This window comes from Artemia franciscana, chromosome 19 (genome assembly GCF_032884065.1).
Source record: "Artemia franciscana chromosome 19, ASM3288406v1, whole genome shotgun sequence".
In the NCBI taxonomy this organism is placed as follows: Eukaryota; Metazoa; Arthropoda; class Branchiopoda; order Anostraca; family Artemiidae; genus Artemia; species Artemia franciscana.
The window spans coordinates 34,446,335-34,463,347 of record NC_088881.1 but is presented as its reverse complement, the minus strand read 5'-3'; the positions used below and the strand labels follow the sequence as shown (position 1 = coordinate 34,463,347).

At 36.0% G+C, this 17,013-nt stretch overlaps 1 protein-coding gene across 1 annotated transcript in view; it reads left to right on the top strand.

The window, feature by feature from the left end:
• The window catches only part of LOC136039603 (uncharacterized), a 33,383-nt gene that overhangs the window by 8,613 nt on the left and 7,757 nt on the right, over positions 1 to 17,013 (top strand). The window contains exons 2-4 of the mRNA XM_065723474.1: positions 8,182 to 8,224; positions 9,698 to 9,999; positions 12,724 to 12,870. Coding sequence (XP_065579546.1) covers positions 8,194 to 8,224; positions 9,698 to 9,999; positions 12,724 to 12,870 — 480 coding nt within the window. The 5' untranslated portion in view covers positions 8,182 to 8,193. The remainder of the gene's footprint in view (positions 1 to 8,181; positions 8,225 to 9,697; positions 10,000 to 12,723; positions 12,871 to 17,013) is intronic.

Here is a 17,013-nt window from a genome sequence, read left to right as displayed (position 1 = left end):
CATAACACGACTTTTAACTGTACCCAAATCGTTCTGAATTTCAAATACACTCTGCTTTAGGGTTTCCATGTTCACATTTATAGATTGGACCATTTCCAAAATTTTAATGATATTCTCTGCATTCGTTTTCTGGCAGTCCGCATTAACACTCGTATCCGAATTACTAGTAGAATTCATAACCGGATCCGATAGCTCAGCTTCTGTCCGGTTGCGTTTGGGTCTGGCTTTCTTTCCCATCCTGACTTTACCAAAATAATATGTCACCTACCTTTGCAAAAACTTATTTTCTACCCACGCTAGTTTACAGCGTGCAATTTGCATAAACCGTTAAAAGGGCACGGCTAACACCACATTAGAATTCCTCAGGAACTAGCTCGAACGTAGAACTCACTCCTTTATATCCAAGATTATAATTAATTTAAGCAATTATCACGCTATTATTCACATAAGTCTACAACATGGCATAGCAACCGTTGTATCCGGGCAAAAGCAGTAAGACAAGTTTATCCATTGACTGCTGAATGCGAACTGCATGTTTACTTTGTCGTCGATGTAAACGTAAGTCAAAAGTAAACGTAACAAAGTAAGCGCTTTCCAAGCTGGGAGGTGCGCCTCCCCAGGGAGGCATGGACTAGTCTGTAGGGAGGTGACATTATTAGCCGGTATTGAAATAGAACTAAAACTACACAGTCATCCAAATATCTTAACCTTTTCGGGACTGCGGCATTTAGTGTCCCAAGATAAAAAAATGGTAGAATTAGCAATCTGTAGTTTAAGTAATTTGTGCCTAAATTATACTTTAATAGTTAAAATAGTAATTTGCTCCAGGTAGGTTGTAATAGGTAGTTCATTACATCAATCAAGTAATATCCATATATCAAGTTTTGAAGATTTTATAGATTCTGGTATAGGCTCAATTCAGGGTTAAAAAAATAGACGATTGACGATTTATATGATTTAGACGACAGATGATACAATTTTTGTGATTAATTAGTTTCTCAGATACGCATTTCAAAATTCTCTTTACAAGTAAAAGGAACTGATGCAGCTACAACCGCATATTTAATAGGAAATCTTCGATATATTGAAAAGAATAATATAACCAAAGATTTTTGTTTTGCAAACTCATTCCTGGAGAAGTCACATTTTGTAAAACTTGTTCGTAATTGAGACTTTTTTCTATTGAGAAAGGCATACTGTAGAATAATTGTGTGTGACTTTGTATAGATAGTGCAAAATCAATGTCAGGACCTGCTGAACGAGACCGTGACTGGGAGTCTCATTTGACAGCAACTGCTCGGATGTTGCCATGCTTGGCGGTGGCTGACCATCCTCAGTGTATAAGATGTCTCATACAGAACCTTTCTGACATGCAAAATTTACAACAAAACTTCCCTGATGGACGCAGGAAGTTTATGAAAGAAAACGCAGTGAAGAGAACTGACACCAGGTTTATGACCACCTGGTCCGATCAGATACTAGAATGTACAGTGAGCAAAGATGTGAAGGGATGAGAGACAGACTGAAGCTTGGATTCATACCTTACCAGTTTCAGCTGCCATCAGCAATGGTTTTCCACAAATAGTCAAAGTATCCACAGAGACATTGAAACATCACTAAGACAATCAGTTGGCGACGACGTGATTACAACTTTTACAAGCTAGAATTCAAGACATTTTCACTACATGTGGCAATCCGTTCAACTGAGGGAATTTCGACCTAGTGAATATTTTGTCGTTAGAGCTTGTGGACGATGAGAAGATTGTCTCTATTACTTGCCTTGCCTCAAAAGGAAAAAAGGTGGTTTAGGACTTTCTGTGTAACAGGAAAGAAGATGTGAAATAGTTTGCATTCCTAACTTTCCCTTCAGAGAGAAAACTCAGAAAGTGAAGGGTGTCCATAAAATCGATCTCTTGAGCTCTAAAGTAATAGCCTTGAAGAGAATCATTGCTGCTCAGTTGAGCTACGGCGAAGAAAACGAGAAAGCAGTTGCAAAAGATCGCCACAAAAGAGATTCTTCCTTTCCCTCTATCCATTTTTGAACATCTTCCGCAACGATCAACCAAGACATCTTCTGGATCGAAAATGAGGACAGGGAACAAAGTTGTGCTGTTGAACTGGCTGAAAAAAAGGAGGTCTTGCAGCTTGGCCGGTGAAAAATATCAGCGACAGTACACATATTGACACAACGTCCAAGACACGGTTATATCTGCCTGCCAGGTTTGATACAGTCAAATCCTTTACCAAAAGATTTGTTCTATCGGTGCTGAATGATCTTCAGGTGGATATTCCTGAAGATCTCATTGTTGGAGATTGGTATAACGGGCTTTTTGGGAAGCTCACGGAAACCAGAGAGTCGATCTCCTTGAAATCAGCATGCATACTCTGACGAGGGAAACGGAAAAACCTCCAGATTTTCGCTTTTCCTAAAGTCATCATTGTTGCAGATCGGTATGACGAGCTGTTTGGGAAGCTCACGAACACCGAAGAGTCGATCTCCTTGAAATCAGCATGCAGACTCCGACGAGGGAAAGGGAAAAACCTCCAGCTTTCTGATCTTAGCGTGTACTTGCAAGATCAGCGTCTAAATGCCGGCTCCTCAAAATTTTGTATGAAACTTGGGAGCAGATGGGTGATCAGCTTCCGAGCACACTCAATATTCTTATCTCAGGTGGGTTCAAGGAGAGATTCAAAGTGTCTCTGCTCAAGCGTGGTTGCACTCCAACTTTACCAAAACACTGGTTGTCAACTGGGACAGGTACAATGAACAGATCATCACCCCCAACAATTCCCATGAGTTTTGAGATACCTTCCAGGGTCCATGTCCAGTACATATTATAGTAAGTGTTTTGTGTTTTTCACCAGAGATCACGGATGCGTATTTTTTTTCTTTTATTAATTTTTTGTTCAGGGGTGAACGACCCCTGTTAAAAGTTAAAAGTTTCAGTGCCCTTTTTAAGTTACCAAAACAATTGGAGGGCAACTAGGCCCCTTCTCACACTCTGGAGCCTTATTATTTTTTAATACTTTTAGTACTGTCGCTAATTCTTCCTCACTAAACAAATCTTCCTTTACATCTAAGGTATCACAAACTTTTTTATTTTCATCTATATCTTTTCCTGCAACTGTATTTCGGTTTAGCACATTCTCAAAATGTTCCACCCATCTTTCTTTAACTTTTTCCTTATAACTAATTGTGTCCCCATTTCTATCTTTAACTGGGACTAGTCCAGATTGGCTACTCCCTTTCAATTTATTAACACTCCAGTATAATATTGCTGTCTAGCCGCATCTTCCAGATCCTCAGCAGTTTTATCCATGGCCTCCACTTCACACCTCCTTAGTTCATATTTTAATGCTTTCTCCACTTTCTTTACATTCCTTTTGTTTTCATACGACCTATCACTAAGATAATTCTTGTACAAACCCCTTCTACTCTCTATTAAACCTAAAGCTTTTTCACTAATATTCCTAGTTGCAGTCTTAACTTTCTTCCCTAAGGCACCATCAGCAACTTCACAAATTGTTTGTCTGAAATTATTCCATCCATCTTCCACATTGTCAAATTTTAAAATCTCAAGTTTAGTATTCAACTGTTCCTGGAATTTTTTTTCTCACATTTTCATCATGGAGTCTACCAACATCATAACTTTGTGGGAGGTAGTTACTCTTCCGAAATTTCAGCTTTAAATTAATCTTAGACACTACTAGATGGTGATCTTTACTTTTAACATCAATAACAGCACTCCTATACAAACTAGTATCTTGTATTGATCCTGCTAGTCTTCTGTTTACAATAATGTAATCAATAAGGTTTGCTGTCTTACCATCACGTGAATACCATGTCAACTTATGGGCCATTTTGTGACCAAACGCCGTATTGGTTATAACTAGGTTGTTATACCTACAAAATTGCAGAAGTTTATAGTCATTACTGTTTTCCTTTCCTACACCAAATTTATCTAGGCTAGGATACCATTTATCCCTATTTCTAACAACCTAGGCATTAAAATCTCCTAGCCAAAACATCATATTTCTACCTGGTACCCTGTCTATTTGCTCCTGTAACCGTAAGTAAAATTCATCTTAGTCACTAGTATCTTGATCAGTTGGTTCAACAGGGGCATATACTACTATAACTGATACCCTGAACTTTTTAGTCATAAAATAAGCAATTAGTATTCTATTAGTATTATTATTTATTAGTTTTATTAATACCTTCGTAGCCTAAACAAGAATTAGCAGCTTCCTTATTCATCATGAGCCCTACTCCCTGTCTATGTACTCCATCCTTCGTGCCTGAGTAAATAAATTCTATGTCACCTAATTTCATGCTTCCTACCCCTAGGATATGAGTTTCTGAAACTCTTAATAAATCCAGTTCAAACTGTCTGAATTCGTCAGTCAAAATGTCAATGCGATAGTCATTTTTTTAACGTCGTAACATTCCAAGTTCCAATTTTCATGTTATTTAAATCTTTGAAATAATTTTGACCTCAGGAAAAGCAATGATCCCGGATACCAGTGCAGGATGGGGACCAACAAATCTTCTCAAGTCTACACCGAAGCGCTTAAACCGGCCTAGAACCGGACAGCAAGAAGTCCCTGGGACCTCCAGTAAGTTGGAGGCTTTGTGCAATCCTGGGCCCATCTTGGTCACAACATAGTTTTCAGCACTTGGCGATGCTCTTCTATCAACAAGAGTCGAAATCCTGAACAGACAGTCCCAAGTCCATTACCTTCGATTCATTATTTGAATCTTGATATTTGTGAATCTTGTTCCGAATTCTTATATTTGAGATTGATATTTGAATCTTGTTCCGAATTCTTTTGAACTGGTATCTCATCTCCAACTGTTTTTTCAAATGTGTTTTAGTAGTTTGTTTGTGCCCAACTCGTTCTTATGCGGTAGCGTTACGTTACTTCTAAAAAAAGGAAAAGATCCGGTTTCTTGTAGTTCTTATAGGCCCATAACGGTAGCTTGTACTCTTAGCAAGCTTTTTGAACACCTCCTACTACTTTATGTCACTAAGCTTGCTCTAAATGATGATAATATGAAAAAAACTTCGTTTTCTTAAAGAGTTAAAGAGGCTGCGTCCCAAAGTCGAACCTTAAAACGTACAGGAATTAGAAGAGGCAGTTGGGGGGCTGCCGCCCCCTAAACCCCCAGCTTTTAAAGACTCTTTTGTACAGGTTTTTTTTTGGGGGGGGGACTTCATTGTTACTAATTACTAGTTTCGGCGCAATGGTTCTCCTGTCCTCTTGTGTTTAACATTTTTCGAAGTTATTCCATTATTCATTCATTTCAATTTTTTGTTAATTAAAAGAGGGCCTTTCCGAAGCCAAGAGCTGGGGGTTAGCAAAAAAACAAAAAACCTGTACAAAAGAGTCTTTAAAAGCTGGGGGTTTGGGGGGCGGCAGCCCCCCAACTGCCTCTTCTAATTCCTGTACGTTTTAAGGTTCGACTTTGGGACGCAGCCTCTTTAACTCTTTAAGAAAACGAAGTTTTTTTCATATTATTTCTGTACGTTTTTCTACAATCCATGGTGGATGTAATTTAATAATTCCTGTACTCCTCGTACAGGAATTAGGAGAGGAACTTGGGTGGCTGCCGCCCCCCCCCCCGCTTTTAAATCATTGTATAAAATAGAAAAAAAAATAGATAGAATGACCGAAATGTTTCTTTTGCTCATAAGAAGCTAATATTCTGTTATCTCTCAAATGATAAGCTGTCCAGGTGTTATCAAAAATTTTTCTGGAATGGAGCTGGATTTTTATGATGCTTGCAGTCATTCTCGCCGTGCCGAGCTGATTATTTTGATGTACTTGAATGTTGATATTCGTAACTTTTAAGAATTTCAAAAATTAACATGGGACTATTAGACTATTAGGACTATAAGAAGACTATTAGGAGAGGCAAACCCCCCGCTTTTAAAGACTCTTTTGTACAGGTTTAATTTTTTTTCATATTAATTCTGTACGTTTTTCTACAATCCATGGTGGATGTAATTTAATAGTTCCTGTACTCCTCGTACAGGAATTAGGAGAGGAACCCACCCCCGCTTTTAAATCATTGTATAAAATAGAAAAAAAAATAGATAGAATGACCGAAATGTTTCTTTTGCTCATAAGAAGCTAATATTCTGTTATCTCTCAAATGATAAGCTGTCCAGGTGTTATCAAAAATTTTTTGATGTTGTGAAAAAAAATCGCCCGTAAGGGACTTGAACCCTTGACCAGAGGATTAAAAGTCTCACGCTCTACCAACTGAGCTAATAACTTGCATGTGTGTAAATATAACTTCTCAATAGCTTTTAAAAATTTCAAATTAACATGGGCTCTTATGGAGAGAAATCCGTTAATTTAAATAGCTAATGGGTGGTTTCTGGAAAACAGGGAAGGAGTTATCGGATCAAGCTGAAATTTCGCGGATAAGCTCCTGGGCCCTAGGGGACCTTAACTTGTGAATTTCAGCCCGATCGGACAACGTTAAAGGGGGGCTTGGGTTGACAGGTCGAAACTTTCAGCCAGATTTTCCCCATGAAGAAAAAGTTGGAGGGGGATGAAATTTTGCAGGTTTCTTAGTTGGAGCTCGGGCTACGAAATGCATCCCTCCCCATCCGTCTGCGACCACTGGAACCGAAGATCGCTTAACATTGTCGTGTGTCGCCTCTTTATAGAGGCACGAGTGTGCCTCCTTGATAATCAATTTTGTTTTAGATCGGGGCTAGGCTGTTGGCATGCTCACCGTGCTTTGACTTCTTTATTAAAAGATGCTCATCGCACTCGTCGTGTGCTTCATTTCGAAACCCTAGACTTGTCTAAAGCATTTGACAGTGTTTGTCATACTCAAGCATGGACAACATTATGCCAGAGAGGAGTAAATCCGTCGGTAATTCACGTGCTTCGTTTATGGTACTCCCATTCTTACCTTCGCCTTAAGTCATTAGATAATTCTTATTTAGGTCATATTCCTGTTTGTTGCGGTGTAAGACAAGGGGGAGTTCTTTCGCCGTATATTTTTAATGCTTGTATTGAAAATGTAGTATCAAAAATATCGAATACGTGCCTACTAGTACCATCTGATATCTCATATCTGGCTTATGCGGATGACCTTCTTCTGATTAGTCAAACTGAGTCTGGTCTTGCCCGGTCAGTGAAGTCAGTTACTTCTGCTTTCCGCGATATCGGCTTGTACCTAAATATTGACAAGTGCGAGTTTCTTCTTTTCAGCGGTAATAATTGTTCAGAATCACTACACTGCGGTGATTTTAGTATTCCTCGGGTTAAATCGTTTCGTTGGCTTGGTATAACAGTTCGCGATTCTATGAATGCTCTCCTGTTTCGTGCTGTCAAAGATATTAGTGATAAGCTGAGGGTCGGTTGCTCTAAGATTGTAGCAAATCGTGGACACTATAGGAGAAGAGCGCTAATTCGGCTTTACTCAAATTTTTGCGATCATTCTGTACTCTTCTGTTCTGGTATTAGGCCACTTCTGTTGAATAGTGATCTAAAACGTATTCGCATAGATTATTACCGGTACTGCGAATTTCTTTTATATCTACCTCGTTCTTACCAGAATACAAACTGGTTAAAAAATATTGTGTGACAGATATTACTGGTGCTTTCGAAAAATTATCTGCCAATCTAGCTATTGAAGCGATTTATTGGCTAGGATGTTTTCATCGCCTTATCTGTCTTTTTTCTGCATGTGATTAAATTTGTTTCTTGTAATTACTTTTGCTGTTTTTCTTTTGCATTTTACTCCACTTAACCTCTGTTTTGTAAAGTGGGTGATAAATAAATTATTATTATTATTATATATTCATGCCTACGAATATTATGCTATTAGGGGAGGCAACCCAAAGTAGATAAATTAGTTAAGAACCGAAGAATATGTTGCTGCCCCTTCAAGTCATCCTTATTCAATTCTTAACTGGTTCCCTAGTGATGGAAGGGATACGGCTGTTGAATTCCTTGTAAAAAAAAGTAAGAAAGCTCTGACAGTTTTGGAAAAATTTTTCATTAAAAAATAATTCAAATTTCTCAGCATCTAGTTGGAAAATACTAGAGATAATTCTTAGTTTCAGCAATGCATAAATGTTGCTCTGGTATAAGAAGACACAAGGGTATTTATACTGCTCTCCTTCGCTTTGACTTATCTTTTTTACTTTGTTGCAGATCTCAAATGCAATGGAACGGACCACTACTGAAAAACCAGAAAGTAAGCAATTTTCTTACTGTTTTGTTAATTAATTGAGAAAGCAAGCATTTGATCTGGTGGTTGTGTTGTATTCAACACAACCTCCTATGGGGGTTGTGTTGCTCTATGGGGGTGAATAATTCCTTAAAGACCTTCCCCCGAACCCTATACTTTCAACAGAGAGACTTATACAACTAGTCTGTAGCCCATATTCGTGAAGCCACAAGTCTCTTAATTAATGTAAGCGTAAGCTCCTCCGCTCCTTTTTTTTCTCAAAATCATTCGATCAAAACTACGAGAAAGCCATTTAGCCAAAAAAAATGAATATGTAAATTTCGTTGTAATTATTCATCTGCGAAGAGCCAAAATCAAAACATGCATTGATTCAAAAACATTCAGAAATTAAATGAAAAAAAACAAGTTTTTTAACGGAAAGTAAAGAGCGGCATTAAAACTTAAAACGAACAGAAATTACTTCGTATATGAAAGGGGCTGCATCCTCGCCAAAGCCCCGCTCTTTACGCTAAAGTTTTTTCCTATTTTAAAAAATAGAGTTACGAGAAAGAGTCAAACTTTAGGGTAAAGAGCGGGGCGGTGATGAAGAAGCAGAAAAGTAAAATTTACAACTGTTATAAATTATGATTCGTTGGAATAAGAAACATTTTGTCGCAGCATTTGAACTATCAAACGTGATTGGACCAAAAGGACGACACCGGGATTCGCGATGGTTGAAAATGATGGGTGAATATGGTGGAAAATGAACTTTTGGCCCAGAATTGCGAAGCACAGTATCAATCCACTGCGCTGCATCAAAGATATCGGACATAATCGAAAATGAAGAAAAAAAGAAATTGTGGTTAAAAGATGAGTGACAGCGGGAATCAGAACGAGTCACTAAAAAAAAATGAAGTAAAACGACATTTTTGTCTAGAAGACATGAAACAACAAGGATAGAAGCGAATTAAAAACGAAAGTTCAATTAACGATATATGTCTTCCAGCCATGATAAACTTAAACTTGCTGATGTCTTGAATAATTCCTCACTTTGTGCTCAGTTGACCGCGTTCAGTTTTCAGCTTGGTTTTATTTTTGTTTTCCATCCATAAAGAGACATGCACAGCAAGACAATTGGTAGTTCCTACGGTCTACTCCCCGCTTCGTTAGTACTTCATAGACAGCATTTAATACTAATTGACTTGCGTGCTAAACCTGAAATCTTTTGTCCGTGAGGATAGGGGTTGACAAATGGTATTGGCAGTTTTGACTGTTTATATTTATACATTTTTTCTAAGTAAAATTGCTATTTTTGAAATTTCCTTATTTGTCCAGGTACCTTGGAACCGTTTCTAAAACTGCGACTATGTTGCTGGTGTTATTTTTATTATCATTATTAGTTAATATCAAGTACCTGCTACCTGCAGCTCCTTCCAATAATTTTGAAAACAAAAGTGATTTAGATTTCAGCAATTTAATTTTGACCATTCTATGTTTCAGGAGAGGCCCGTGGATACTCAAGTAAATTTCAATGGCTTGCGAACATTGGAAGAGGGATTCATTTCTTTTTTTTAATGTCGGTGTCCATCATCCACAATCTTACATGGGTCCATTTCAAGCCCCCTTCAACAGCAAGTCCCATATTGGTTACACAGTTCGAGATTGTCCAGGGCACGTGTAATACTGCGATCAATATTTGGAAGACCCTGTTTTTTTCAATTGACGTCCTAAGCGAAGAAAAAGTTTTGTTCATCGTGACCCAAATACTCACCGCAATTATTTTCGAGTCATATGTTCCACGGGTACATAACCTTTAATTTCTATTTTTTTTTTTTTTTTTTTTTTTAATTTGGCGTACATGGTATAATAAATAGATTTGAAAGCTGAATTTGTCAAAAAAAAATACAAATTCAATTCCTGTTTTATCAACTATATGGTTGGAATCCAATTTGTATTTTAAGCTTAATTTTAATATGTAATGAAGGTATAAAAGCCATTAAGTTTAATAGTGGATGTAAATCCACTCAAGGCACTAAAGCCAATGGACATTAAAAAAACAAACAAAAAAATTGGCCTTTTCTGCCCTTAATTGCTGGCACATATCTGTCATGCTAATTGCAGCTCCATCATGCCTAGGGCGCGTGGCTCTTTCCACCTCCCAACTATGCTGAAATCTCTTGCTTGGGTCTTGTCTCTTGCTTGCGGACAGCAGAGATACTTCCAAGCAAGTTTTGCTAGTCTTTGAAACAAATTCTGCATCTTCACCATCACTCTAACGGACAGTATTTTTTTTCTTTTTTTTTTTTTCTGTCTATGACATCCTCACTCAGATACCTTTTTAGTCCCTGATAAATAATATTATCTGCTGAATCTTCTTCATCACTTGTCGAAGTTGCAAGTCTGTTAGCAACCATGCTGTCAATCAAACCTGCTGTGCCTCCTCTCCTTCGTTTGGATAAAGGGGTGCAGCTAGGATTATAAGTTTGGAGATAGGATTTAAATATTGTCTCGAAAAAATCGTCAAACATGTTGACAAATTTCAACACACCAGCTAGATTTCCAACATAAATGGTTACATTTTTATCCCCATTTAGCGACATCCCCTCTGTTAGCTGCGCCCCTGACTGGATATCATGGTTTGAACTGATTGACTCTTGGATCTCTTACCCACGCATGTGAACATTCATTAAATCAAAATTTATGGTTTATTTTATTCTTTTTAGTTCTTTTGGTAAAAGTAGTACGTTCTTGAACTCAACATGCATTTCAAATATTGATGCACCACTTATGATTTGACAAGTAGGTGTGTATTGACAAGTATTTACAACAAACATTCTTTGACTTCATTGGACGCATTTCTGCTGATCTCTCCAATATGGTCAGACTTAGCTGGTTGCTTCATTTCCAAGGAGTGGACAAGCAAAACCATAAAAAATCTGACACCATTTTCTTGATAAGTTGCGCATGAAAAAAAAAATCGGCTGATATCTGGTATTTTTTATTTTTTTGCTGAAATTCGATTATGACACTGACTCCAATATCGGTATGATGTACCGGCCAGCCGTGGGGCTCTAAACCCTTTAGTAGACCCTACGTTCTTCTCAAATATCTGCTTAAGTAGCGAAAAGTGACTCCCAGATATCTAGATAGGATTTAAATATTGTGTCGACAAAATCGTCCAACATGTTGAAAAATTTTGAAGACTTGCAACTTCTCTGATTTCAACTTCTGAAAATTTTGACTCACAAGCTAGATTTCCTAGCAAGTTTCTGACCCATAATGAAGACTTGCAACTTCTTTGATCTGAAGTTGTCTTTTCTGAATTTTCAAATCAACTAAATGACCTAAATTACTTCTCAATAGGATATTTATTTGCCTATTACCCTTTCAATTACAATCCTCTACATGCTTAGTCATTCCCATTAGCGTACTGACTTTGCGCCCAAATAAACAGGTTATTGATCAACCTCTAACATTTGTCCTTCAAAATTAGCTTTAGTCCCAGATTAAAACTCTGATTTATTCCTAAACTAAATGAAAAAACATGTTTATCTACTGAAAGTAAGTAGCAACCTTAAGATTCAAAACGAACACAAAGCATTCCGTATGTGAAGGGGTTACCCCTCTCTTCCTTAATATCTTGCTCTTTGAGCTGAAGTTTGACCTTTTTTTTTCATTTCTTTTTTTTTAAACGACTCCTGAACACAATGGCAGTTTAAATAGAATACGAAGCTTTTTCTAAAAATGCTAAAAACTTTACCGTGAAGATTGAAAGGTGTTGAGGAAGGGGATGGAGGAAACCCCTTCAGATACGGAATAATTTGTGTTCGCTTTAAGTTTTGAGGTTAGTCCTTATTTTCAGTCGGAAAAATTTTGCTGTTGGTATTATTTAATGATAACAAGGACCTATTGCGTCTTGACGCATATCTGAAAAAGTGCACATTCCGTCAAAAATATTGCTTAGGCGTGTTGTTTCTATTTCTATTTAATCTAAATGATCTGTTCACAACAATTCAAATAATGACAAGCAGGACAATGTTAAGGATATATCTAAAGCAAAAAGAAAAAATGACAGTTCAGCGTAAAAATTTCAATTTTGTGACCTTTTACGTCTTAATCACTTCAAAATCTTTTTTTTAGGGTGCAACGAAAAAAAAAAATCCTTTTTAATTTTGAGCCCGTTTAGACATAAGAATGTTTTAAGTTTTTCGTGACTATTTTTCTTTAGTTCAGTACGCTATTCATGATAGACCTGTGCTGAAAATAAGAAAGAGAAAGAAAATACAAAAGAGCCTGCCGTTTAGATCAATTTTTAGAGGTTGTTATCGTATATTAGAGCAGCTAGTTATTAGGGTCAATGTAAGGACAATACTTTGAAATTTTTAATGCCTCGTAAAAAATTGATAATAAAACAGAAGCTCGTGAGTATTATCATTCTAATTACTATTTCCAGTATTAATGTTCAAATACTGATTTCTTATTTCTACCTTCATCATGTCATATGTTTAGTTTTTTTTTTGTTTCAGCTTCTCTTCTGGTGTCATCCTCCTTTGTTTTCGTGGATTGCAAAATTTATAGTGACATTTTTGTCCTGCTGTACATGGCCAATCTCCTGGGGCCTAGCGTGGATATTGGAAAATATTGTTCATGGGTCTTTCAAGGAGTTTTGGAAAGTAAGTGTTTTCAATCTGATAAGATATTGTTTCTTCTTTCATCTAACAGTTTTTCTGAGCCAGTTATTTACGAAAATAATATGACCACGCGTAGGGCCACACTTGAATTGTTACGAGTTGAATGGAGTGGCGCTGAAACAAAATACTTAGCAGAAAAGTTTCTGAGCTATTTGTCATAGCTCCATCCTTATAAATTATGATTCGGACTGCGTATACGCTATTCTTTGAATCTGACGAAAATATGTAAAACCTTAATAATAATTTCCCAAAACGGATTGTCAAGAAAAAAGAGTTAATTTTTTCACCTGGCTTTGATTGTTGCTAATTTCCAAATAAAATAAAATTTCTTATTTAAAATAAAATTTATTAGCTGTTTTAAGAATATTATTGACTTAAGAATATGGTATATTAGCTTTAAAATAGTATATAAACAATAATTCTTTTACCAACTTGTCTGCTAAAAGTGACAATAAATCAGTCGAACATAAGAGATTCTACAATCAGTTAATTATACCATCACGATGAGCAAATTGGCTATTTAGCTCCATGCATTTGTTGAAGTTGGATCTCTTTTACTACAAGTTTAAAGGCTTTGCCCTGCTCTTTACGCTAAAGTTTTTTATCGTTTTAAAATGTAGAGTTGTGAGAAAGAATCAAACTTTAGCGCAAGGAGCGGGGTGTCGAGGAGGAAAAGCGCCTTTCATATACGGAGTAATTTCTGTTCGTTTTAAGTTTTAATGTCGCTCCTTACTTTCATTTCAAAAAACATGTTTTTTTTATTTAATTTCTGGAAATATTTGAATTAATGCATGTCTGATTTTGGCTCTCCGTAAATAAATTATTAAAATGAAATTTGCATATTAATTCTTTTTTTGGCTAAATGGCTTTCTCTTAGTTGTGATCAGATGATTTTGAGAAATAAAGGGTGGGGAAGGAGGCCTAGTTGCCCTCCAATTTTTTGGTTACTTAAAAAGGCAACTAGAACTTTTAATTTTTAAAGAACGTTTTTATTAGTAAAAAATATACGTAACCTAAGAATTAACTTACGTAACAAACTTTTATTTTCTTATATTTTTGATTATATATGAGGGGCTCGGTCTCCTCGTTAATACCTCGCTCTTCACACTAAATCTTGTTTTGTCCCAATTCTTTAAAAATGACCCCTGAATCAGAAAGGCCGTAGAAAATTCCGTAGAGCGAAGTATTTATCTCCTCCTAATTACCTCACTCTTTATGCTAAAGTATTTTTAGAACCTTTCATATGCGTAATAATCTCTGTTCGTTTTAAATTTTAATGCTTCTCCTTACTTTCAATTGAAAAAACTTTTTCATGTTTATATTTTCATTGTTTTTTTTTTATAGTAATGCTAGAAAATCCTGCGCCCTTTTCATTGAATTTCTCTTCCTCCAAGGAAAGATCCTCCCATATAGCCCCCTCCCCTGAACTCCACATCCAAACCAAAAAATTCCCCCTAAAAAGGTCGGTACACTTCCCAGTAACCATTACTGTATGTAAACCCTTGTCAAAGTTTGTAACTTGCAGCCCCTCCCCCAGGGACTATGGGGGGGGGGGGGGGTAAGTCATCCCCAAAGACATATTTATTAAGGTTTTCGACTATGCGGAACAAAATAGCTATCTCAAAATTTTGATCCGTTGACTTTGGGAAAAAAATAAGCGTGGGAGGGGGCCTAGGTGCCCTCCAGTTTTTTTGGTCACTTAAAAAGGGCACTAAAACTTTTCATTTCCGTTAGAATGAGCCCTCTTGCAACACTCTAGGACCACTTGGTCGATACGATGACCCCTGGGAAAAAAAAAATAAACACGTAGCCTACCCGTGATTTGTCTTCTGGCAAAAAATACGAAATTCCACATTTTTGTAGATTAGACCTTGAAATTTTTTCTACAGAGTTCTCTGATACGATGAATGCGATGGTGTCATTTTCGTTAAGATCCTATGACTTTTAGGGGGTGTTTCACCCTATTTTCCAAAATAAGGCAAATTTTCTCAGGCTCGTAACTTTTGATGACAAAGACTAAATTTAATGAAACTTATATATTTAAAATCATCATAAAAATCCTATTCCTTTGATATATCTTTTAGCATCGAAATTCTGTTTTTTAGAGTTTCGTTTGCTATTGAGCCGGGTCGCTCCTTACTACAGTTCGTTACCACGAACTGTTTGATTGCATACCTTCAGGGGACAGACATTATTACAAAAATGGGCCCTAGGTAATAAGAAAAACGTTAAGTGTGGTTGGATATATGATAAATAAAGTATATTTTACTGAAAAAAAAAATCTAGTTTAACCCAAAGATAATATTTATAATAAATAAAAGGTTTGAAGAATAAATTTACTTATAAAAGCTGCTCAGCAAAAAAGGTCCGACAGTAAGCAAAGAGAGATTTCCCTAATTATATATTTTGCAAAGCCGTAAAGCGTCCTGTATCCCTCACAAGGTTTGAAAATTTCCAAATTTTATACTAAATCTGATCACTTTTACATATTTAGAACTGAAAAAAGAAACAATTGTCAAGGATGCAACGAAATTGTTCTAGGAATTATAGAATAAATACTTGGAAAATCTGTGTGGCTTCTTATCAACCTAAGAAAGAAAAACAAATAGAAATTTGTCTTGACAATTACTAGTTTTTAGTATTTTTTGACTCCTTGTTATTTATCCAAAAATGTAAAAATTGTATGTTTAGTTTTCTAAACTTTTATTTTCTGGATTTTTTTTATTATTATTCTAAGCTTTGAATTACTATGAATCATGTTATATAAGGATTATAACTTTGTTTGTTCATTTTCTATATTTTTTTTTATTGCCAGAGGGGTTAATATGACTACCCAGACAGGGTTAAAAAGTGGTTAAAAATAACATCGAAGCTGGTCAAATCCTGACCTGTGATTATCTTGCTGAAACAAATGAATTTCATATTTGACTGCCATATCAAATTTTGTCGCGAAAAAGGGTTCCATAATAATGGTATTTTGTTGCAAACCAGTATAGACAAAAAGTAATTTTTTATCCATCCCCTTACCTCTTATGCCCGACCACACTGTCGTCAAACTTTTTGATGAGAAAACCAAGATTTTTTTCAATGATCTTTTCAATAATTCGGTCCAAAGTCTCTTACATAAAATAATATCGAGTGGTTCTTTGTTTAGCTACTAGGAGCGAAATAAGTAAAAACGTATGTAAAGTTAAAAAAAAGTTAAAAACTCGTTGAAATTGTCTTAAAAACTTAATTTGTAAAAAAAAGATATTTTTGTCATTAAATAAAAAAAAAACTTTTTCAACTGAATGTAAGGAGCGACATTAAAACTTAAAACGAACAGAAATTACTCCTTATATGAAAAATGGTGTCCCCTCTTCAACACCCCGCTTTTTACGCTAAAGTTCGACTCTTTCTCACAGCTCTACTTTTTAAAACAATAAACAAACTTTAGCGTAAAGAGTGGGGTGTTGAGGAGCGAACAGCCCTCTTCATATACGGAGTAATTTTCCGTTCGTTTTAAGCTTTGATGTCGCTCCATACTTTCAGTTGAAAAAACTTTTTGTTTTTATTTAATTTCTGAACGTTTTTGAATTAATACAGGGATTGATTTTGGCTCTCCAAACATAAATAGCTATAAAAAAAAAACTTGCGATAAAAAGGATGGGGGGAGGAGGTCAAGCTGCCCTCCAATTTTTTGGCTACTTAAAAAGACAACTAAAGAACCTTTAATTGTTTTACAAACGTTTTTATTATTAATAAATATGACTATGCATAACTTACCAATTAGCTTAAAATTTTTGGTTATTTAAAAAGGCAACTAGGACTTTAGTTTTTTTACGAACGTTTTTATTTGTAATAAATATGACTATACGTAACATACAAATTAACATACAATTAAGTAAAGTTTAAATTTGTATCCCAATTCTTTAAGAATGACGCGTGAATCCCTAAAGCCGTAGAATAAATAGTTAGAATTACTATAAAAAATGTAGTGTAAAAAGCAGGTATTTAGGAAGAGATGAGCCTCCACATATGTGTAATAATTTCTGTTTGTTTTAAGTTTTAATGCTGCGTCAAGATTCTATGACTTTTAGGGGGGGGTTTCTCCCTATTTTCCAAAATAAGGCAAATTTTCTCAGG